Source organism: Suricata suricatta, chromosome 2 (assembly GCF_006229205.1).
Source record: "Suricata suricatta isolate VVHF042 chromosome 2, meerkat_22Aug2017_6uvM2_HiC, whole genome shotgun sequence".
NCBI classification, from domain to species: Eukaryota; Metazoa; Chordata; class Mammalia; order Carnivora; family Herpestidae; genus Suricata; species Suricata suricatta.
This window is the reverse complement of record NC_043701.1, coordinates 48720799-48743663: the sequence shown is the minus strand read 5'-3', so window position 1 is coordinate 48743663 and position 22865 is coordinate 48720799. Positions and strand designations below refer to the sequence as shown.

The 22865-nt window shown below is 43.9% G+C and overlaps 1 protein-coding gene across 6 annotated transcripts in view; it reads left to right on the top strand.

Annotated features, from left to right (window-relative positions):
• Window positions 1–22865, top strand: part of SNX10 (sorting nexin 10) — a 72825-nt gene that overhangs the window by 22072 nt on the left and 27888 nt on the right. For 2 of the 6 annotated variants that reach the window (XM_029926041.1, XM_029926047.1), the window contains exon 2: window positions 20036–20082. In XM_029926041.1, the coding sequence (XP_029781901.1) occupies window positions 20059–20082 (24 nt within the window). In that variant the 5' untranslated portion in view covers window positions 20036–20058. Of the gene's footprint in view, window positions 1–4978; window positions 5164–6419; window positions 6444–6578; window positions 6606–19828; window positions 19940–20035; window positions 20083–22865 lie in introns of those variants that run through there. The other 4 variants (XM_029926028.1, XM_029926036.1, XM_029926042.1 and 1 more) reach the window with 4 other exon arrangements.

Sequence of the window (22865 nt, the reverse complement as noted above, 5' to 3'; positions counted from 1 at the left end):
ATGGGGCCAACATGGGTGGAGTTGGAAAGACATACCAATGAGACATACCAATGAAGCTATTGGTTGTCAGTGCCTGATATTGGCCAAGGACTTAGATGGAGCCTGTTTGGGCTGGGCTGAGTGGCTCCCAAACCATTTGGATTTGCTCCACAGTTCCTGTTTTGTTTTTCTGCTGATGTGAATCCTGCTTCAAAAATTAACTGTTGGGGTGCCTGGGTGGCTTTGTCAGTTGAGTGTCCCACTCTTGATTTTGGCTCAAAATGTCAGGGCTCAGTCAGCGTGGAGTCTGCTTAAGATTCTCTCTCTCCCTTTCTTTCTTCCCCTTCCTTGCTCACTCTCTGTCTCTAAATTTAAAAAAATAAATTAATTATTTTTTGATGAAGTTTTGGGGTGATAGGGGTTCATGGGGTCTGAAGCAACCACTAAGAAAGAATTCTTGGAGACGTTTTTGGTGCAAAAAGGTGATTTTATTAAAGCATGGGGACAGGTCCCATGGGCCGGAAGAGCTGCCCTGGGGTTGTGGAGTGGGAGGTGACCGTTTTACTGGAGTCGGGAGAGGTACAGTCCAGGAGGGAGTTTCCCAAAGAGACTTCCACATGCTAAAGACTTACTGGCAGCCTAGCTATTTATTGTCAAGCTAAGGTTGCTTTTCCCCTAGCAAAGCATGAACATTAAGACAGTAGGGAGTTCCTGGCTGGACTTTAGGCCTTTTTCTGGTAAGCCCGTGGAGACTCCTCCAGTTTAACCATTTGACTTTTTTTGTCCTTTCCTGGTTTTGGGTAGCCTGGAGTGTCCAAGGAATACCATGCATGTCCCAACTGGGCGGGGGTGGCTTGGGGGGGTAGGGGTGGGGGGGTGCTAGCTGGGCTCTGCCCTTCAGCCTGCCTCATGCGCTTTCATCATTTTTGACAGATCGGAACTGAATACAAATACGACCTGATGCGTCAGCTAAAGGAGGGACAAGTGTCACCTGAAGAGGGAGAAATAGCAAATATTTCTGGGGAAAGTGGAGTGTTCACTTCTCCAGGCCTTGTTTCCTTTCCTAGTAATTGGGATTTTCTGATTCAGTAAAGAAGAATAAAGATGCCCAGGGGAGGGGCTCTAGTTTATTTTATATATTTATATATGCTGTATATACTTACATATATATTTTCAAATCACAAAAATCTCATTTTTAACAATGAGAGTTCTTAACAATCCAGGAGTGTATAAACTAAAAAAAAAAAGAAGAGATACTCCTCGCCCCCAAATAGACCTCAGTTGCATTCACTTTGGCACACATCCTCTGGAATCTTTTTCAGTGCATCTCTGGGTATTTAAGTGTATATGCATATATGTTGTTAAAAAATGAAATTCAATTGGTCAGCGTCCGATTTAGCAAGTGGAGAGATGCTCCAAGGAACTGTATAAAATGGAAGGATTTATAGGCAGGAGGGTAGGACAGGGAAGTTGTTAGCAAAAGGAAAGAAAAAAATTGCTTCAGGCAAAGTCATTTTTCCTTGGGAAGAGTGGGGGTATTTCTGAAAGATTACCTTACCTTCAGAAAAAGAGCCTCCCCCCACCCCTGTGCTGACCAGAAAATTCCTGACTGACCAGTTAAGACTACATTTCTGGGGGAAGGTTAAATTGCATTTAGGTTAGATGTTAAGCCCCCGGTTGGTGGCCTGGCCTTGCGTAAGTGAATCCACTTTGGGTCTGTAATTTTCTTTTTGACAACACACACGCTTAAACAATGGAAACACTCTACACATCATTCTGCAATTTGTTGTTCCCACTTTGTGCATCATGGATAATCCCCTATCTCAGCACTTACAGATCTCCTCCTCTCTTTGAAAAACTGCAAGGTATACCATGAATGTGCCTTACTTTATTTACTCCTTCCTTTACCAGTGGGCATTCACGTTGTCTCAGTTTCTCCAGTTATAAACATGGCTACAGCCTCACAGATGTGACTTTGCACCTGGGTGCTTGTTTTTCTCATAAATCCCTTCCTAGAAGTAGGGATGCTGGGTTGGAGGGTGGGTGAGCTCTAGACTTTGAAGTCAGTAACTCTGTATTCCGGTCAGGGTCAAGGTGTGAACGCTGGCCTGAGTCACATGGGGTCCCGTCTTTTGTGCCCAGCCCAGAACCACGTGACAGGGCCAGTTAATGGGCATGATGAGTCTCCCAACTAGCTTCGCTTTTCAAATTTGCGAAGGTAACAATTTAACCAGTTTTAAATCTTAACTTTCGCTTCAGTCCAGATGTGTGCACAGAGAACCTCAATCTGTCGCGTCTGCTAGAACAAAGCCAGCCTGGGTGTTCTTTCCCACTCCCCAACCACCTACATTTGTTTGTCTTCTTAGTATTTTGTTAATCTTTGGACTTTACATGCCGACAAGATCACAAGGTTAGTGCTGTTTGAAAACACGCTCCCTTTGAGCTTTGTTTGATTTGGTCAGTTTTGTGAGGCTTTGTCCCTGAGCCCCGAGCCCGAGCTGTTCCTAACCGGACCCCCTGGGCCCAGGCTCCCTTCCAGGTGTACAGCGCCCCCTTGAGGTCACAGATCCTGCACTGACAGCTTGGCCAGGTTATGCTGACGCAGGAAATGAACCTCCGAAAAGGATTGAGCGAGGCCAGCTGATCACTGGGCACCCTAGTGACTTCCTTGTCCTCTGACTTCTCTATGTTCAGCAACAACTTACATTAAGGGGCTGAACAAGTCATTCTAATTTTGCTCTTGTAATTTACCAGGTTTTAACATTGGGCTCTGACGGGCTTGGGGCAGGGGTTATTTCTGTCAGTCGCATTGCTCACGTCACCCTGCCTCTGCTCTATCTCCCATCTGCTCCCTGCTCAGCAGTCCCTGTGGCAGAGGGCGCTCTGAGCGATCTGATCCTGCCCCTTTCCCATGGAGCCAGACAAGCCCTCTAGAATATTTACTTTCAGAGGTCAGAGAACATTTCTTTGGGTTCTTTCACTTAATATTTATGTCTCTTCCCCTGACTATGAGGAATGACCATGTTGGTCTCCCACAGTTGCCAGGCCTTGAAGCTGTGGTCATTGTCTGACCTCCTAGATCCTTATGAAGGAAGGAACTGGATTAGCATTTATAGATTCCAAGGTAACCATTTCCAGTGACTCACGAGATTAGGAATCTGTAGGTTGAGGGACCTAAGGGCTTGCTTAGGTGACTTGTAAAGCTGCTCTTTTCTTTCAGAAAGCAGTTTTAGAGTAAAAGGTTAGCTTTGGGGTCTGCCTTTTAATTTTTTTCTACTAAAGTTTTCCTAATATAAATTTATATTTTATTTATTTATTTTTATTTTAGAGAGTGCACGTGTGCACACATGAGCAGGGAGGAGGGGCAGAGAGGGAGAGAATCTTATTTTTTTAATGTTTATTTGAGAGAGAGAGAGAGAGAGAGAGAGAGCGCGTGCACAAGTGAGGGAGGGGCAGAGAGAGAGGGAGACTGGATCTAATGCAGATCCTGTGCTGTCAGCACAGAGCCTGATGCTGCGCTTGAACTCACCAACTGGGAGATCATGACCTGAGCCAAAATCTGACGCTTAACTGAGCCATCCAGTTGCCTGGGTGAATCTTTTTTTTTTTTTTTTATAAATTTTTTAAATGTTTTACTTGTTAAAAAAATTTTTTAATGCTTTTTATTTATTTTTGAGAGACAGAGAGAGAGAGTGCGAGCAGGGGAGGGTCAGAGAGAGTGGGAAATACAGAATTTGAAGCAGGCTCCAGGATCTGAGCTAGCTGTCAGCACAGAGCTGGATGCGGGGCTCGGACCGGTGAACCGTGAGATCATGACCTGAGTCGAAGCGTAGGCTTAACTGACTGAGCCACCCAGGCGCCCCTATTTATTTTTGAGAGAGAAAGAGACAGACAGACTACGAGTGGGGGAGGAGAGGGTCAGAGAGAGAGGGAGACAGAATCTGAAGCAGGCTCCAGGCTCTGAGCTGTCAGCACAGAGCCCAATGTGGGCTTTGAAATCTTTTTTTTTTAATTAAAAAATTTAAAAAAATGTTTATTTATTTTTGAGTGAGTTAGAGACAGAGACAGAGTATGAGTGGGAGAGAGGCAGAGAGGGAGACACAGAATTTGAAGCAGGCACCAGGCTCTGAGCTGTCAGCACAGAGCCCATTGCGGGGCTTGAAGTCATCAACCATGAGATCATGACCTGAGTTGAAGTTGGATGCTTAACTGATCCAGCTACCCAGAAGCCCCCAGGAGAGAGAGAATCTTATGCAGACTCCGTACTCAGCGTGGAGCCCAATGCAGGGCTTGATTCCACGACCCTGAGATCATGACCTAAGCGAAATCAAGACTCACCTAATAGACTGAGCCACCCAGGTGCCCCCCTAATATAAATTCATATTTGACTGACTTGTATATAACTTCAGAGTAGTGGGGCATGAAGATGGCAATTTATTGGCTCACATTTGAAGTGCTCTAAAACAAAATTAGAGATTTTTAAAAATATGTGTAATCTTTTCAAATTAATACTGTATCCAAAAAAAATGTCATCAGGTTAGTGACCTTGAGGCTTGTTGTACAATCTAGTTAACCGTAGGACCTTGAACAACTAACTTAGCTATTCCTTTGCCTTTTAGCTTCTCCACCTTCACATTCAGGAGAACTGAATACTGTGGTTAAGAAAACATGCTCTTCTGACTACCTTGTGAAAGACTGCCTTGTCAATGGCTCCCTCTTGCCTTTCAGGTTTCAGTTGAAATGTTACTTCCTCAGAGAAACCTTTCCAGATCACCCAAATGTGAAATAGTCCCCACCACGTACCCGGCGTCTCTGTTGATTACATCATCCTGTTGTTTTCTTCATTAAGCTTGTTCATTACCTTGTCTCTTTGTTTACATGTCTTCTTTCCCACTTATGATTCCCACTTATGATGTAAGCAAAATGAGGCACCTGGTGTCTTGCTCATTGTCCTGTCTCTGACGTCTGCAGCAGTGCCTGGTCCTTAATAAGTTGAATGAATTAGCCAGTGGTGCCCATCTACACTGAGATAAGAGGAACTTGAGCTTGTTTGTTGGGGAAGGAAGCAGTCAGAGTTAGTAAGGGTGCGGGGTACTTGAACCAACGTCTTGGAGGAGGTAGGAGAAATAAGATCACAAAGACAGGAGAAAATGTGATCCTTTCCTTTGAGACGGACGGAAGTGGGTGAGTATGTGGATAGATTTCAAGGGGGCAGAGAATGAAGATGAAGAGTGTAAACCTGATGGTCTTACTCTTTTGATGAAATGGGAGATAAGAGTTATCAGATAATGGGGGTGGGCAGCAGACTGGGAGGAGGTAGGTGCCTGGAGGTGAGAGGCAAAGGTCCCAAGCTGCTGGCATGAGTGGAAGATTCCTGAACCCTGGAGGACCCCACTGAAGTTGGAATTCCTAATCTGGTGATGGAGCCATAGAAACGATGGAATTTTTCTTCAGTGGTAGGTGGGACAGGAAGACATGGAGGTAACAGAGGTTCGGTTGATCTGTGTTTGGAGGCTCACAGAAGTGTGTCAATAGAGCAGGAAATGAGGAGTACTGGAGGGACACTGTGCAAGGAAGTGAGGTCCAGAGGGAGAATCGGAAGGGTAGGATCAAAGTTGTGGTTTTTCATTCAAGTGGAAGAGCAAATTGGATGAGAATGAAGAAGTGAGAGAAGGAAGGGTGGGCTGTGGTAATCAGAGGAGACTTTTAGTTTTACATTTCAAAGAGAAGTTCCTGCTTGGGATGGGAGTTGATCACTTGGCAAACACAATGTTGGCAAGAGGTTAGGTCATAGGAGTGAATAGGTTAAGGCAAGACCAAGAGGTGTTTTAGGTCATTACCCTGAATGAGGTCTTCCTTGGAGGGATCTGGAAAAAATGGGAAAGAGCACAAGGAAGGTTCCTAAATATGTAGAAAGGAGAAGCAGGAAACTGGAAAGAAGGAAGTCATTCCAAAAGTGAGGAGGAGGGAGTGGGTCACATTCCTAGGTTCTAGGCACTTGGTGGTAGGTTATTGTCTGGAGACTGTAGTGACCATGGGAATTTGGTTTTCTCCTGATTCTTAGAAATGAGAGTGTAAGGACTCAGGTTTGAGACAATCGAAGAGCACACATTGCCCAAGGCAAGAGGGACCACCCTTGTAATACCCTTAACATTCCTAAGGGCAGGCCTGGAAATAGCAGCTATAGGTAATCAGTTATTGCTTAAGGCTAGTTACACCCTATGTGAGGGTCCTGGGTCCTGGGTCTACTCTGTGATTGGTTAACACTCTAAATGTTGTAATTGGCTAAACCTGTTGTATAATAATGATTGGATCACTGTACCTGTGTCACAATTTCCCGTAACTCCCCCTTCCCAAACTCATAAAAGCCCTGCCCCACCTTTGTTCGGGGCTCTCAGCATGGATCCACCACGCCTGTAAAGTCTGTGAGTTTAGGCCCCGGCGAGCCTAAAGAGCCTAAACCCGTAATAGAGCCCTTCATATTTGCATGCATGACTCGGTCTCCCTGGCGGTTTCTGGTTTTTGGGGACGATAACGAAATCTTGGGTATTACAAGAGTGCTGACTTGGGAGGGTCACGAGGCAAGGGAAGAGTGGCCAGGTCCCAGCCAGAATAGAGCTGCTGAGGTGGGTGTGAATGTGGGCCACCTTGTTGGCTCTAGGGACAAAGTTCCCGAGGCATAGTGGGAGGAAGGGATGGCAGAGTGAGGATGGGGTCGGAGCGAGTTGGGGTGAGAGAACCCCAGGGGTAGATGCTGCCCAGAGGGCCTTCAGTTTGGCAGACATTGTGGTTTGCAGGATGAGGGACACTAGGGCCATGAATAAAATGTATCAAACTCAGAGTTTCAGGTAACACTTTAACAACTTTATTGAAATATCTGCGTACTATACAGTTTACCCAGTTATACTATTCACTGGTTTCAGTTTATTCACAGATATATACCACTATTTTAGAATGTTTTTATCACCTCATTTCATTGCTCTTTAACTGTCACTTCCCTGAAGCCTTAAGCTCTACTGGTTCACTCTCTACCCACCCCATTGAAGCCCTAAGCAACCAGTAATCTATTTTCTGTCCTTAGTTCTCTATTCTGCACTTTCATGTGAATGGAATTGTATAATAGGTGGACTTCTTTGGACCTTTTCTAACCTGATGTTTTCAAGGTTCATCCAAGTTGTACGTGTATCAACACTTCATTCCTTTTTATTGTCAAATAACATTCCATTGTATGGATGTGCCACATTTTGTTTATCTATTTGCCCATTGATGGACATTTGGGTTATTTCCACCTTTTGGCTATTATGAATAATGCTGATAATTTTTCCCTGTGGACATATATTTTCATTTCTTATCCACCTAGGAGAATTGCTGGGTCAAATGGTGAGTCTGTGTTTGGTGGTTTGAAAAATTGCCAGGTTGTTTTCTGAGGTGGCTGCCCTACTTTAAAAATCCGCTAGCAGTGCATGAGCGTTCCATATTCTCTATATCCTTACCCAAATTTGTTACTATTGGACTTTGTGATTCTAGCCAGCCTAGTGAAGTGCAGTGGTATCTCATTGTGGTTTTGATGTGCTCTCCCCTGATGACTAATGATATTGAGCATCTTTTCATATGCTTTTGCTTTTCATATGCTTTTTCATTTCTCTTTTTTCCTTGGAGGAATGTCTATTGAGGATCCTTTGCCTGGTTTTGAATTATCAGCTATTGGTTATCTTTATAAGTCATCAATGACATTTTTATTATTATATTTATATGTGTAATGTAATACAACATATATATTTTATTTTTATTATCTTTCCAGCTTTACCAAAGCATAATTGACAAAATTTTAAGATACTTAAAGTGTGCGATGTGATTTGATAATATGTATACATTTAAAAGGATTCCCCCATCAAGTTCCTTAACACATCCATCACCTCACCTATTTATCCCCTCCCTTTTTTTGGTGAGAGTTCTACTCTTTTAGAACATTTCAGTTATATAATAAAGTGTATTATAGTCACCAGGGCATATGTTAGATTCTTAAGTTTTTTTCTAATTGAGTTATATGAACTCTTTATATATTCTAGATCTAGATCTAGTTTCTTATCAGATACATGATTTGTAAATATTTTCTCCCATTCCATTTATTGTCTTTCTACTTTCTTAATGGTGTCTTTTGAAGCATGAAAGTTTTGATTTTCATGAAGTTTAATTTATCTTTTTTTTTTTTAATGTTGCTGTTGTTACTCATGCTTTTGGTATATTTAAGAATCCTTTGCTAAATCCCTGGTTATAAAGATTTACCTCTTCTAAGAGTTTCATAATTTTTGTTCTTACACTTAGGTCTTTGATCCATTTCAAGTAAATTTCTATAGATGGTACAAAGTAGGATAAAGTAGGGGTCCAGCTTCATTTTGCTTGTGGATTTGCTGGTTTCCCCTCCCCCCCATTAAATTGTTTTGGCAGCCTTATTAAAAATCAGTTGACCATAGTATGGATTTATTTCTGGACTGTTAATTCTATTCTGTTTATCTGTTTCTTTGTCTTTGTGCCACTATCTTAAATACTGTTGCTTTGTAGTAAGTTTTGAAATCAGGAAGTGAGAGTCTTACTACTATGTTCTTCTTTTTCAAGGTTGTTTTGGCTATATAGGGTCCCTTACAATATTAAGTAGGAGTTTAAAATCAGCTTGTCAATTTGCACAGAGAAGTCAACTGAGATTCTGATACAGATTGCATTGAATCTATAGATCAGTTTGAGCAGAGTTGTTGTCCTAACAATGTGAGGTCTTCCTGTCCATAAACTGGGGATTTTTCCCCCACTCATTTAGATCTTTAATTTCTTTTAATGATCTTTTAAGTTTTAGAGTATATGCTTTGTACTTCTTTGGCTAAATTTAATCCTAGATATTTTATTCTTTTGATGCTATTTTTAAGGTAGTATTTTGATGGGAAGTTGTGGTCATACTTCTGCAAAGTCCCCTTACCAGGGGGTGGGACTAGAATGAGTGAAGTTGAAAAAAAATGTCTTTCCAGTTGTCAGTAGGAAAGAAGAGCTGGGTATTTTCTGCTGTTCTCAGTGGGCTGTGTTCTTAGGTCTTTCACGATTCTGTGGCAGGGCACTGAGGGATGCCTCAACCTCCAAAGAACATCACACAACCAAGTACCAACGGTTTCCCCTCTTTTCCCTCTTAGTCAAAACTCTGCGTTGTGATGGGGTTGGGGGAGGGGAGTGAGTAGCTGTAGATGGCTTTTGGTTAATAGGAACGCAATCTGATTGAACAAATTCACACTAATGTTTAGATTACTAATACCCACTCCCCCAACCCCAAGACTCATCTGCTTTTCTAGAAGAGGAAAAGGGGTAGGCCAGACACATCACTAGTTAAGAGAACCTCAGTAGCATAAAAGAGGAAGGAGACCATTTGGGAAATGTGAAAAATATTCTTGGGTTTGATCCGGGAGGGTAGGGTTGTTTTGGGGACAGCAGATGTCACAAGTTAGGAAGTCTAGTTTCACCTGCGTGTCTGTGCTAGCATCCCCTTCTCTCTCCTACATCTGCCTTTTTATGGCTTCTTTCCTTCAATTCTGTTTCTTCTGGTCATGTTTTGCTATTCCCCGGTGCCGTCCTTAGTTTATATGTGAGGGAAGGCAGAGGTCAGGAGCACAAGGTACATTCAGTGTGTCCAGGTAAGACCTTCAGTCTAAGGTAGCACTTTTCCTAAATGCCACCAAAATAGTTGAAGTTAAAATTCAATATATTTTTTTCTTTTTCCTGAATTTTAACCCCCATATTTGGCCCAGCATCACTTCATGACCACACATGGAACCCATGTGTTGTTGAGATCACCAAGTTATCAGCTTCATTGTTGTTTTGTACTGTGCACCGGTATATTTTTAGATTTCTAATACGCCTTAAAAAGAAATGTCATATTCTCTTTGATTTTTTTCTTTTGTGATAAATGGTGGAAGACTTAAACCGTGATTTTAGTTGTGTTTTCAACTTTCACCGAATTTCAGCTTTCTGCTTGTTTTTCCATTTTGGTTTGACTTTTTAAAGTTCTAAGATCTGACCGAGGAAGGACTGGGGGCGGGCTTTACAGCTGGGTCCGCCCCCGCCGCTGGCTGTCCTTGAAAGTGCGCAGCTGCCCCACATCCCACATCGGTCTAGTTCTCATGCTTTGGTGCCGGCTTGTGTTTCTTTTTCTTTTTGGATTGCCCAAGCTGGGACCTCCCTCAGGCTACCTTGAGTTGAGGGGTACATGGGAACCCAGGAGACACTGGAGCCTTAAGGCGCTGGCTCCAGGCAGCTCTGAGGCACAGACAGCTGAAGCCAGTGCCTGAAGTCGGTTTTTCTGGCGGCCAGTTTCTTTAATACCTCATGAGATCGTTTATCTTCATCATGGCTTCTGTTTTGGTACAAGCTCTGGTCCCTCAGATCTCTGGCTGTGTCTTGTGATCCCTCCTGTTTCTATTTCATCATTTCCCAGCTTCGGGTCCCAGGGTGCTGCCAAGCCTCTCAGTGTTTCCTGGGCCAAATATTGGGAGGGAGCAGGTGCCTTTCCCTTCTTTCCGTGCCAGGCTGTGCCTTGGGCCCCTGACTGACCTTGTGGATTGGCTTCCCCAGAGTTTGTCGCTTATCACTAATGCCCACACCTGTGTCTAGGAAGGGTCCCCTCAGGTGATAGAAAGCATGGCTACCTGTAGAGCTGGCCCTTCAGCAGGATTGGCCCAGAACTTCCCCCTGGAGGAGATTTGGGTTGGGGGTGGTGGTCACATCCCACCCCCTAGGTTTGCCCAGTGCAGCACGAAGGACATAGGTGGTACTGAGAAATAGGTATGAGAAGAACTGGCACTAAGTTAAACTTTGAGTTTAAAACAACCTCACTGATGGCATCTCTTTGTGAGATGAAAGTAAGAACTCAGTAATTTTTTATTTACATAGAAAAGTTGCTGAACATCATTAAAGGCAGTAAAACACAAAGTGAAATTAACTTAGCTGTTTGTTTTCTTGGAAAGGGGAATATAAAAGTAATTGAGCACATTAAGTTTTTCTTAAAAAAATTACAGAGTGTTTTCAGATTTCAAAAGTAACAAATGCTTTGTAAGCTTGCTGACAGGGGCGCCTGGGTGGCTCAGTTAAGTGTCTGTCTTCGGCTCAGGTCATGATATCACGGTTTGTGGGTTCAAGCCCCGCGTCGGGCTCTGTGCTGACAGCTAGCTCAGAGCCTGGAGCCTGCTTCAGATTCTGTGTCTCCCTCTCTCTCTGACCCTCCCCTGCTCACACTGTCTCTCAAAAGTAAATTAAAAACATTAGAAAGATTAAAAATAAGTTAAAAATTAAAAAAAAACTTGCTGACAAATAAAGAAAAGAACAGAGTAAAAAACCATCAGAACCCCACCACTCAGAAATGACCACTGTTAACTTGTTGTATGTAGGCTCTGATTCTTAAATATTATTATTATTTATTTTTAATGTTTAATTTTGAGAGAGAGAGAGCACGAGTAGAGGAGGGAGAGGGAGACGTGTTATCTGAAACATCTCCAGGCCCTGAGCTGTCAGCACAGAGCCCAACACGGGGCTCAAACCCATAAACTGTCGAGATCACAACCTGAGTCTAAGTCAGATGCTCAACAGACTGAGCCACCCAGGTGCCCCCAGTTCTTAAATAAGTAAAGAAATAAAAACATACATAAAAATTCACTTGGTGATATTGTTGCAGGAGGGTGTGAGACCCTGCTCCTTGTCTCACAGAATCGAGGAAAGAATCTGGTCGACAACAGAGAGTGAACAATGCCATAGAGCCTGGTGAGGGAAAGTACAAAGTTCTTAAGAGTGAGAGGGGTCCCGACTGGGTAGCCGCTGAGGATTTTTGTCCCTGACTTTTTCTTGGGACCTTATCAGAAAGGTTGTGATGACTTCATGCACGGCCCCTAGCTCGGGCAGGTCTGAACACATTTATCTCCTCCTCTTCTTCCCCAGACTCTACTGCTCCTGCCACTTGGTCAGCCTCCCACTTGCAGCTCGGTCTGCCTTCCTGAAGGTTCCTTCTCTTTCCCTGCCTAACATTAACCCTTCTTGAATAGTCCTTACATTTAATATGGTACAAACCGGTGTGTTATGTAGCTCCTCCATAATTCATTCTTTCTACTCTACGGATGGACATTTATGTTTCCATTTATTTGATGCACTTTTTTAAAGTGCTGCATTGTGAGTATTCTTTCAGATAAAAATGTTTTTCTTTGCCCAAGTCTGATTGAGTTTTTAGGTTGAGTTCCCAGATGTGGAATAATTGAGTCAAAGAACATGAGCGGTTTAAAAACTCTTGTGAAACATATGGCTCCGTTGCCTTTCAGGAATATTGAAATAGTTCACATTCCTCCCAGCAGCTGGCCGTCAGTCCCATTTCTCATGATCTTTGCCAGTGTAGATATTATCATTTAAAAAAACATTCTAATTTAATAGACACAAATATGGTATCTTATTTTTTTGCATTTCTGTTTATAGCAAGGTTAAACATTTTAAATAGATCATTGAGCTTTTTCCTAAAACTTTTTTTAATGTTTACTTATTTATTTATTTTGGGAGAAAGAGATAGAGAGAGAGTGAAAGGGTGCGCACAGGCGAGGACGGGGCAGACAGAGAGGGAGAGAGAGAATCCTAAGCAGCCTCTGCGCAGGGCTCGATCCCACGAACTACGACATCATGACCTGAGCTGAGATCAAGAGTTGGACACTTAACCGACTGAGCCATCCAGGCGCCCCTAAAACTTTTTAATTGTGGTAAGAACATATAAAATTGACCATCTTGTCCAATTTAAGTGTACAGTTCAGTAGTATAATGTATAGTCACATTGTTGTGTAACATCTCCAGATCTGTGTCATCTGGCCAAATTGAAACTCTGTACCCATTAAGCAAGAACTCTCCAGTATCCCCTTCCTCAGCCCCCGGCAACCACCACTCCACCTTCTGTTTTTGTGAATTTGGCTAGTTTAGAAACCTCATGTAAGTAAGTGGAGTCATAACATGTATGGTTTTTGTGTATGTGACTGATTATTTCATTTAGAATAATGTCCTCAGGGCTCATCTGTGTTGAGCATGTGTCAGAATTTCCTTCATTTGAAAAGCTGAATAATGTCCCATTCTGCATACATACCACATTTTGCTCATTCCTTTGTCGATGGACGTTTGGGTTGCTTACCCCGCTTGGCATTAGGAATCACGCTTCTATGAACATGGGCTTGCAACTTTTTGAGATACTGCCATCAGTTTTTTTGTATCTATTCCTAGACATGGAATTGCTGGACTCTAGAGTAGTTCTATTCTTAATTTTTTAAGGAACTTCCATACTGTTTTCTACAGGAGCGCTGCCATTTTACATTCCCACTAGCACACAAGTTCTAATTTCTCCATATCCTCACCAGTACTAGCCTTCCTAATGCCGTGGGGTGATAACTCATTGCGGTGTTGGTTTCCATTTTCCTAATGACTGGTTACACTGACAGAGCATCTTTTCATATGCTGTTTGGCCATTTGTATATCATCTCTGGAGAAATGTCTAGTGAAGTCCTTTTTCCAGTTTTTAATCAGGTTGTTGGTTTTTGTTGTTAAGTTCGACTTTTATTGTTTTTGTTTTGTGAATTGATTATTGGTAACCTTTCCTTATTTTTCTAAAGAAATATTCTTTGGTGTGGATTTATAAGAGCTTTTCATAAATTAAGAAATACTAATCTTTTGTGTATTATAAACATTATTATATAACATTTGTCTTTACATTCCTTTTGAAAGGTACACTACAGCAGGTTTAAATTTTCATGTGGTCATGTCTATCACTGTTTTCTAAAAATTTTTCCCATTTTCATATGTATATGAGGGTGGAGGGGTGTTTACTAACCGTTATACTGGGACCATTTCCTTTGGATATCTTAGAGGACTCCGGGGCCTTCAGCACCATAGGGCATTCCACAGGGCAGCACAAGGGCCACAGCATAAATTCCCTGGCATGGTGAGCCTTTCCCCTGTGAGCCAGTGAGCTGATGAGACCCAGGTGTAGGCAGAACACCGCTCCCTCCTCTGTGCACCCTGCAGGGGCCACAGGCACGGGACTGGGTGTTGGTGGGAGGAGGTTCTCTTGAAGGGTAAGGAATCAGGTTTTTAGAACCCCAAATCGACACAGCCCCTGATGGCAACCACCCCCCTCTTCCCGCCTTCTTAGATACCTTTGAGACTGACACAGGCTACTCAGCCAACCCCTCCCAAGGGCCTGCTCCTCCAGTGCTCACAGCCCTTCAATACCAAGGCTTTTGTCTGACTTTCTTATAAAAGCCTTCTCTGAAGGCAGAATCGTAACGGGAAAGGAACTGAGTGACTTATGCCTTTCCTCAAGCACTCTTGTCCCGGAGTCTCTTCAGCATTAGAAAGGTAATATGTTGGTATGAAGGCTCTAAGACTTGGGTGAAAATGCATCAGAAGAAGCAGGGTGGGGGCACCTGGGTGGCTCAGTTGGTTGAGCGTCTGACTCTTGATTTCGGCTTAAGTCATGATCCCAGATTGTGGAATCGAGCTCCACATTGGGTTCAGTGCTGAGTGTGGAGCCTGCTTAAGAGTCTCTTTCTCTCTCTCTGTCCTCTACTTGCTCTATCTCTCTTTCACATTAAAAAAAAAAAAACAAAAAAAGCAGTTTCAAGGTGAGATGGTGAGACATGGTGAGACATAACAGAAAGGTGAAGTGGTGTCTTTTTTACTTGTTCGCTTCCTCCACACACAGCTTGCAGGCCTGTCTCCAGGCTCAAGCCCCAGCTCTTGGAACCTGGCCATGCCTCCAGAAGGGAGAAGAGGTTAAGCGTATTTTGTTTGAGGGTTGATGACTCCTCCTAACATAGCAAAAAAAAAAAAAAAAAAAAAAAAAAAAAAAAAAAAAAAAAAAAAAAAAGAGAGAGAGAGAGAGAGAGAGAGAGAAAGAAAACAAAGCTATAAAAATTATTTCCTAATGAAAAATATACCTTGTCCTATTACTGTTCGAAAGGCCCCGCCCACCACGAGATTAGTTAAAAATCTACCTGTACTTTCTTCTAGGAGCACATGAGATTTCTCTTGGCTTTTGTGTGGGAAATATGGAAGAACATACCAAGTTGGTTTATGACATTATATATTGTTACAGTGAGTCGATGACTCTGTGTAGATCTTCGATAAAACCAGTTTTACTCTGTTTAGAATGTCCTTGTGGCTTTGATATACATTCTGACCTAGTTCATGATTAACAAGTTTGTTGGGTTCATCAGCCTTTGACATGAGATGGTAAGAAAACCCAAAACAATGCAATGAAAGCTCACCCCCCCACCCCCCTCAACCCCCATCTTCATTTTAGGGAATGATGTAAACCACATATGTGTTGCTTATTTCACCATTGGGAAAAGTACGTGATCCCTTGTCTTTCTGGCCCCGTATGTAGCCTACAGACTCTCTGTCAGTAGTTTGCTTGTCAGAGAGGAGCTTGCCCATGGGTATACAGACCAGGCTTACTATTGTGAGGTTTTTTTCCTGTTGCTTTAAGAGAGGGCTTTATTAAGGTATAGAATTGAAAACACAACACTTAATTGCTCCATAGATAGAGTCTGCATGCTACTGCTGCCTTTTTGTAGATAAAGTTTTATTGGAACATAGCCATGTGCATTAGATAACTTAGCATCTGGGTGCTTTTTTTCACTACAAATTTCAGACTTGAATAGTTATAATAGAGACTGTTTGACATGAAAAACCTCAAATATATACTACCTGGCCCTTTACAGGAATAATTTGCCACCTCTGCTCTATAGAATTCTATCTTTGCTCCACGGACATTTTGTATGTTATAGAGGAAATATTCCAAGGTGGAAAATGGAGGCAGTATTCTCTGGTTTTGGCAAATCGTACTCTCAAGGCAGTGATAGAGTTGTGAATATACATTTTGAGTCTCTCACATGAGTCTCTGTGGCCGCCATGTTTCCCAGCAAGGGGACAACCCATATATCTGTCATCTCTGTGCACCTAATTCCAGCCTGGACAGCAAGTTTGAGAAGTCTTCCCTGTTCAGAACAGTGGGGAGATTTAATAATTCTTTCTAGGAAGAGAAGTAGGGAAGATCATGGAACTCAGCAGGTGATTATCCAGGTGTGCTCTGGTTCCCCATTGGTGGGGGGGAGATAAGTGCTTCAAAGACAGCCTTGTTGATGGCCGCCTGGAGGCAGACTTCCACAGTTGTTGGAAGGAGAATCTTCCAGTGAGGCAAGAACTCCCGACGGACAGTATTATGAAAGACATATAGGCTCTCCTGTGGAATTTGGAAATCTAAGCAAATCTAATATTATAGCCCACCGAGGGGGCGGGCGTCATGTTTTCAAAGGGCAGCTTCTCGTTGAGGCTTTGGTTTCCTAAATTATAGACAACTGACCTTTTATCTCAAACCATACAATTGTGCTATCAGTTAATTTCCTTCTCTACATTAGTATATGCCATGGCAAGGTCTAGCACCGGCTGATGGCTTCTGTTATAAAGGCAGTGTCTCTTTGTAATTCAAATCTATTTTTTTCACAAGAAATAAAAATCTTCCATAACGGATGTTAGAGTCACTATTTCTGACAGAATTATGGTGTTTATTTTAAACCATCATTATTTCAAAAAGTATAACATGAATTTGTGTTAACTGGAAAAATTTAAACAATATTGAAGTATACAGAGTAAAAATGAAAGTCCCTCCCAGCCTCCCCACCTCTCTCCATATTTAAGGTTGACTGTGTAGTTCTGTGTGAAGTTCTGGAACTAGTTTAAACTTTCAGTTTCCTACTTCCGTGCTACTTGGTATATAGCATCTCGGGGTGGCTAGCACCCTACTGGAGTTGCAGAGTCCTTCTGTCTGGGTGGGAAAAGCTCAAGCCCTTTGAGGAGAATTAAGACCCAAACTTTGACCCATTGGTTCATATGACAGTCATGGGTGCAGCCTTGGGCAATGGAAAGAACAGGGTTGGGAGACGGACTGGAATCCTGTCACTGGCTGTGTGACCTTGGACGACTTGTTCCTTCTGACCTTCTGTTTTCTTACCTGTAAAGTGAGGATACTCACATCTCCCTCACAGGAGAGTTGTGACGTTTGATTACACAGGACAACACAGATATGCTTTCTTGGAGAAATTGACTCAACTGGGGAGATAGAATATACAAATATAATGGTGTAAGTGAGGGTCCTGACGGCAGGGGGCTGTGTAATGGGGCAGAGAGCTGGAGCAAGGAAAGGGGAAGTGGTTTCTGAGCAGAATCCTGGGAAAGGACTGGAAGGTTGCAGGGGGTGAAGGCATTGTTGTGGGGTAGTTACAAAAAGGCCACCAACACCGAATTGAAGCAAGGCATGATTTCATTTATGGCTGCATGCTTTTATTCATGGCCAGGCCAAACCTGATCTCTTGGTGTTAAGGAGCAGAGAATGGTCCCGACCAAAGGGGCAGTGAGATTTTATGGACAGAACACATCATCATTTAGTTAACCAATTACAATTCACAGCATTCCTTGGTAGCCAATTACATTGTAATACACAGATGTTAGTTTTGCAAGGACCTATCATTTTAAGGTTCTTTGTCCCTTTAAAATGACCAATCATAGTTAGACACCTAAGATACCGCAAGAGACAGTGACTAGGTGATTTTCAGAGACAGTGACTAGGTGATTTTCACCTGTGGACTTTGCTTCAGCCAGGTCTTAGTAGAGGGGTGGGGTTACTTAACAGAATCTTGAAAAACAAGTTAAACTTTAGGTTACAATGTTCCTTATCGAGTTACATTCTTAGGGTCTCTCCAGATTGCCCAATCTTTAATTATTCACCAAAATGAGAGTTTAAACCGAACTTATATACAGTAAGCTCTCTGATATCTTATAAGTTGACCTAGTACATTTCATAAGTTGACTTCTAACAGGCATGAGGGTAAGGGCCCACCTGGGCAGAGGCTCAGCTCTGTGGTGCAATGCCATGAGTGTAGGGAACAAGCCCGTCCTGAGAAGGATGCAGCCCTTGGTCTAAGTTTTATCCAGCGCAGGAATCCCTTCAATGACCTGCCCTCTAGCTGCTCCTCCCAGCCTCCGTCCCTTTGCACATGCCAATCCCTCTGCCCAGAATATTTCTCCTTTTATATTCTACGCCAAACCACACCATCCTGTAGGCCTCGGCTCAAGTGCCACTTTTCAGTAAAGCCTTCCCAGCTCCCTACTCCACCCCCCATTTTGTCCCTTTGTTCTTGAAACAGGAGTCCTTCCCTTTCCTGTCCCTTCCACATTATGGTTATGAAGTCATCTTTCGAGCTTCGAGTGAATGCTGTAGTCCACTGTGTGCCCTACTCCTAGCCCCATATGTGGCACGTAGCAGGAGCACCATAAATATTTTACTGAGTGATGCATGAATGAATGAATTCCCCCCCCCCCAGTGATGCATGAATAAACGAATTCCCACCCCCTTCCACAGTTACAACCCAGCCTGTCTTTTCTGTCTCATCCCCGCAGACTCTTTCTGTATTGGTTTCCTATGGCTGCCAAAAAGGTACCATGAACCTGGTGGCTTAAAACAAGAGACATTTATTCTATTGTCATTCTGGAGGCCAGATGTCTGAAATCAATATGTTGGCTGGACCGTGCTCCCTCTGGAGGCTCTAGGGGAACATTCTTCCTTGCTTCTGGTGACTCCAGGTGTCCTTGGCCCGTGTCTTCATCTCTGCAATTTCTGCCTCCATCTTCACATGGCTTCCCCTCTGTGTGTGGGCTTTCTCCTTTTCTGTCTCCCATAAGGACACTTGTCATTGCTTCTGGAACCCACACCTGTAATTCAAGATAATCGCATCTGAGACTCTTATTTATGCCTGCAAAGACCCTTTTTCCAGATAGGTTCTGGAGGTGAGACGTGGGCATATCTTTTTGGCAGCAACAATTCAACACATTCCACCCCCCACCATCCCTTTCCCACAGTGGGACTGGCCTGCCCACCGCCTCTGGACTGTCCATCATGCTTTTCTCCCTCCTTTGTGCGTGCTGTTACCACACGTGTTCCTTGGAGGTCCCTCTTCCTTCCAGGAGTGCTGACATTCCTGTGGTCTCCGTGGGTCCTCTTGTGCTTCCTGGGTGACAGGAAGTGCCTTCCCCTTGGAAGCTCTCCAGCCGCTCTGTGCAGTCCACACTCCTCTCGCAGAAGGTCCTTTCCTCTGCCTGCCATGGGGCATCGGTCAGCAACAGCATGTGGGTCTGGAGGCTGAAGCTAGTGTCCTCGCTTCCTTATATTCCCTACAGTCCCAAGGACGTTAGTAGAGACTCAGGAGGTTTCTGTGGATGGTAAATCCTGAGAATGGAATCAGACTTATAGGGTCAAAAGACAGTGACCACGTAGTCATAGCCACCTTTCCGTTGTAAGAATACATGTGCAGGGATATGATTAGGGGATTTCAGTTTTCTTTGACAGGGAGCAGGTGTCACATTCAATGGGCTTATGTAATAAATGGGGTTTAAAAGACAGCAGACAGTTCTGGGGATGCTCAGGGCCTGGAATCACCCTTCAGGTTTGTTGTACTGACTGGAATCAAGGTGCTGACTCTCATCCCTCTTGGGGCCACACCATTTCTTGTCTGACTCTGGGGTGGTTCAGATGTCTCAGCAATCGCCTGTTCCCTGAAGGTCTGGTTGCTGGTAAAGGCAGCAGCGCTGTTCTCAGTGGTGGCTCTCGCTGGGTATCTCCATTCTCTCCATTTCTCTGCCAATGGGGAGCTCCTGCTGGTCCCCCATGGCCACTCAGCTCCCCCACCTCTCACCACTGACTCACCAAGGCTCCGACTCTAGCCACGCTTTGCCTGTCATCATCCAGCTGCCTCAGACTGGCCGTGTCTCAAAACCCCAAGCCCCAGTGCACACTGATGTCACCTTGGTCTGGTCAGCAGTGGACAAGGAGTAGAGGTTCATCTTCCAGGGACTGTGGGTAGGCAGAGAGATTTTCTCTTAGAGGGTTTGGGTGGGAGGCCATGAGAGACACATCTGCTTCCAAATCACTGACTGTTGGCATCTTATTTTTCAGATTGATTGTATCTTGTGCTGAAGATGTTTCCAGAACAACAGAAAGAGGTATGTCATCACAAATCCAAAGCTTAATAATCCGTGCATTTTGACTCACTCGCTTCATTCACTAACCATCGTGGAGAGTCAAGACACTTCAGGGCATCCTAGAGGAGGGCTAGCGACAGGACAAAACACCTGCCCTCCTGTCCCCACTGTCCCCACTTCCCAGCATGGATGCGTCCTCAGCCCTCATTCCTTGGCTCCGGTGACTGAGCTGGCTCCTTGCTCACTCCCACCCACTGCTTTTAAAAATATCTTTCTCCATGACTCAAGATTTCTCCCAGGCGCTGACTGTCACCCTCTGCTTTGAACAGTTTCCTCTGGCTTTCTTGGTTTTCTACTGTCTTGCCTCATGAGTGAATCCCCCCAATGCTGGTAATGACCCAGGGGAACTGTCCGCCATTAGTTTCAGTTTCAGCCTGCTTGTTGCCTCTCAGACCTCTTGGCTTGTTTTCACATAGTTCAGAGAACACTGTCCCTTCCTGAATCCTGTCTGGCCTCCCGGGTCTCCAGTCCTGGCTTCTTGAGCTTTATCTGGTCAGGCAGAGGGTCGGGTAGCCACCACACCAACCCTTTGCTGAGCGGCCCTCTCTTGAAAGTACCCATTTGTCCTCCCCTGCCTACTACTGTATCACACATTGTCACTGTGTGAGCCTAATAAGACTGGATAGTGGCAGAGGGACTTGTTAGGGACTACACAACACACACACACACACACACACACACGGCCACATGGTCCTTGGTTTGCCTTGCAAGTTTAAAGCACTAAATCCAAAAAATCCGTTTCAGAGAATCCTTCCAGAAGCTTCTTTGCTAGATCTCACATCCTTACTTGTCAGCCCTAGCTCACTTCTACCCTTTAATTCCAGGCTGGGCTCCCCATTTTCTTTTTTTATTTTTCTTTTTGTTATTATTAATTTTTTTACATGTTTTTGGCTCCCTTGTTTTCAAAGACAGTGTTTTTTAACTTCTGGAGTATAATATGCATAAAATGCCCTAACCTTATGTGTATATCTCAGCAGATTATCCCTTATGTGTCCACTTGTGTAACCACACTCAGACAGAGTATAGAAGATTCTAGCACCCAAACGGTGCTGTGTTTCCCCTTCTGGTCAGTCCCCCAGTCTTCCCCACAGAGGTAACCGCATATAGTACCAGGATTTCTCTCCCATCTCTGTATTAAACAATACTGGAATCAGGCTGCCTGTTTCAGGAAACACTTTCTCTGTGAAGTTGGCCAAACTACAAGTCCCCACCTGATTTCTCTCACGTCTGACACCAGTTCCCCAAAACTATCCTCAGTTCTGATAATTCATAAGGCTCACAGAATCCACTGAGAGAGCTATGGTACTCACAGTTATGGTTTATTCTGGGGAAAGGACACAAACTAGAACCAGCCAAAGGAAGGGGTGCAGAGGACAGAGTTGGGGAGGCGTTCAGATGTGGAGCTCCTGCTAGTCTTCTCTGTATGAAGTTGCTGGAGCCACGCTCCCACCGCTGATGTGTGATGATACGCACAGCAGAGCTCAGCAGGGCGTTGGTGTCCAGTTTTTACTGGGACTCATCACATACTCGCTGTGTGGCTGACTTAAAAAAAATTTTTTTTTAATGTTTATTTTTGAGAGAGAGAAAGAAAGAAAGTGAGATAGAGTGTGAGCGGGGAGGGGAAGAGAGAGGGAGATAGAGAATCGGAAGCAGGCTCCAGGCTCTAAGCTGTCAGCACAGAACCCAACACAAGGCTTGAACCCACAAACCGTGAGATCATGACCTGAGCTGAAGTTGGACGCCTAACTGACTGAGCCCCCCAGGCGCCCCCTGTGTGGTTGACTTTTATTCTCCACTACTCCTGGGGTCAGGCTAATATCTTTAGTCTCTAGTTCCTCCAAAGGTTGCAATTGGTACAGTGTGGTTCTGAACCCCCATCATATGCACATTGTTGGACTGTCTGGTGGCCACGCCCAGGCGAACACAGGTACTCCTGTCAGGCAGGACACTCTAGGGGCCTAGAGATCACCTCCCATTAGCCGAGGGCAGAGGCCAGACCTCTCTCTGGGTGAGGTGGAATCTTCCCTACACACCTGCATCGGCCTGACCACTGGGCAGGCAGTGCGAAGGGAGTGAGGCTTTGCGATTGCCAGCACATTCCAAAGGCACATTTTAAACCTTGTCCTCTTAGGGGGAAGGCCCCCTGGGTGGCTCAGCTGGTTAAGCTTCTTACTCTTGGTTTTGGCTCAGATCATAATCTAATGGTTTGTGGGATCGAACCCCAAGCCTCCTGTTGGGCTCTGCACTGACATCCTGGAGCCTGCTTGGGATTCTCTGTCCCTCTTTCTCTGCCCTTCCCCCACTGGTGTGCCTTCGTGGTCTCTCTCAAAATAAAATAAAATAAATAAATAAATAAATAAATAAATGAGTAAAAGTTGTTCTCACAGAGGGGAAAACTGCCAATGAAAGCAACAAAGACTTTTTTTTTTTCAATTAGAAGATTTATTTAAAAATTTTTTTAATTTTTAATTTTCTAAATTTTTTACTTGGTTTAATCACTTGATTTTTATTATACACTCATTTCAATTAATAAAAGCTACAGAACAAAAAATAATGTAACCAACTATATAACAAAAGTATTTTATTGACCTTGTAAAAGTCCTTTATTATTAATAAGTATATAATATATGACATTGGGGTACCTGGGTGGCTCAGTCAGTTAAGTACCTGACTTCACTGACTTCATCTGTGCTGTTAGACCCTCTGTCCGCCCCCCTCTCTGTCCCTACCTTGCTCATGCTCTA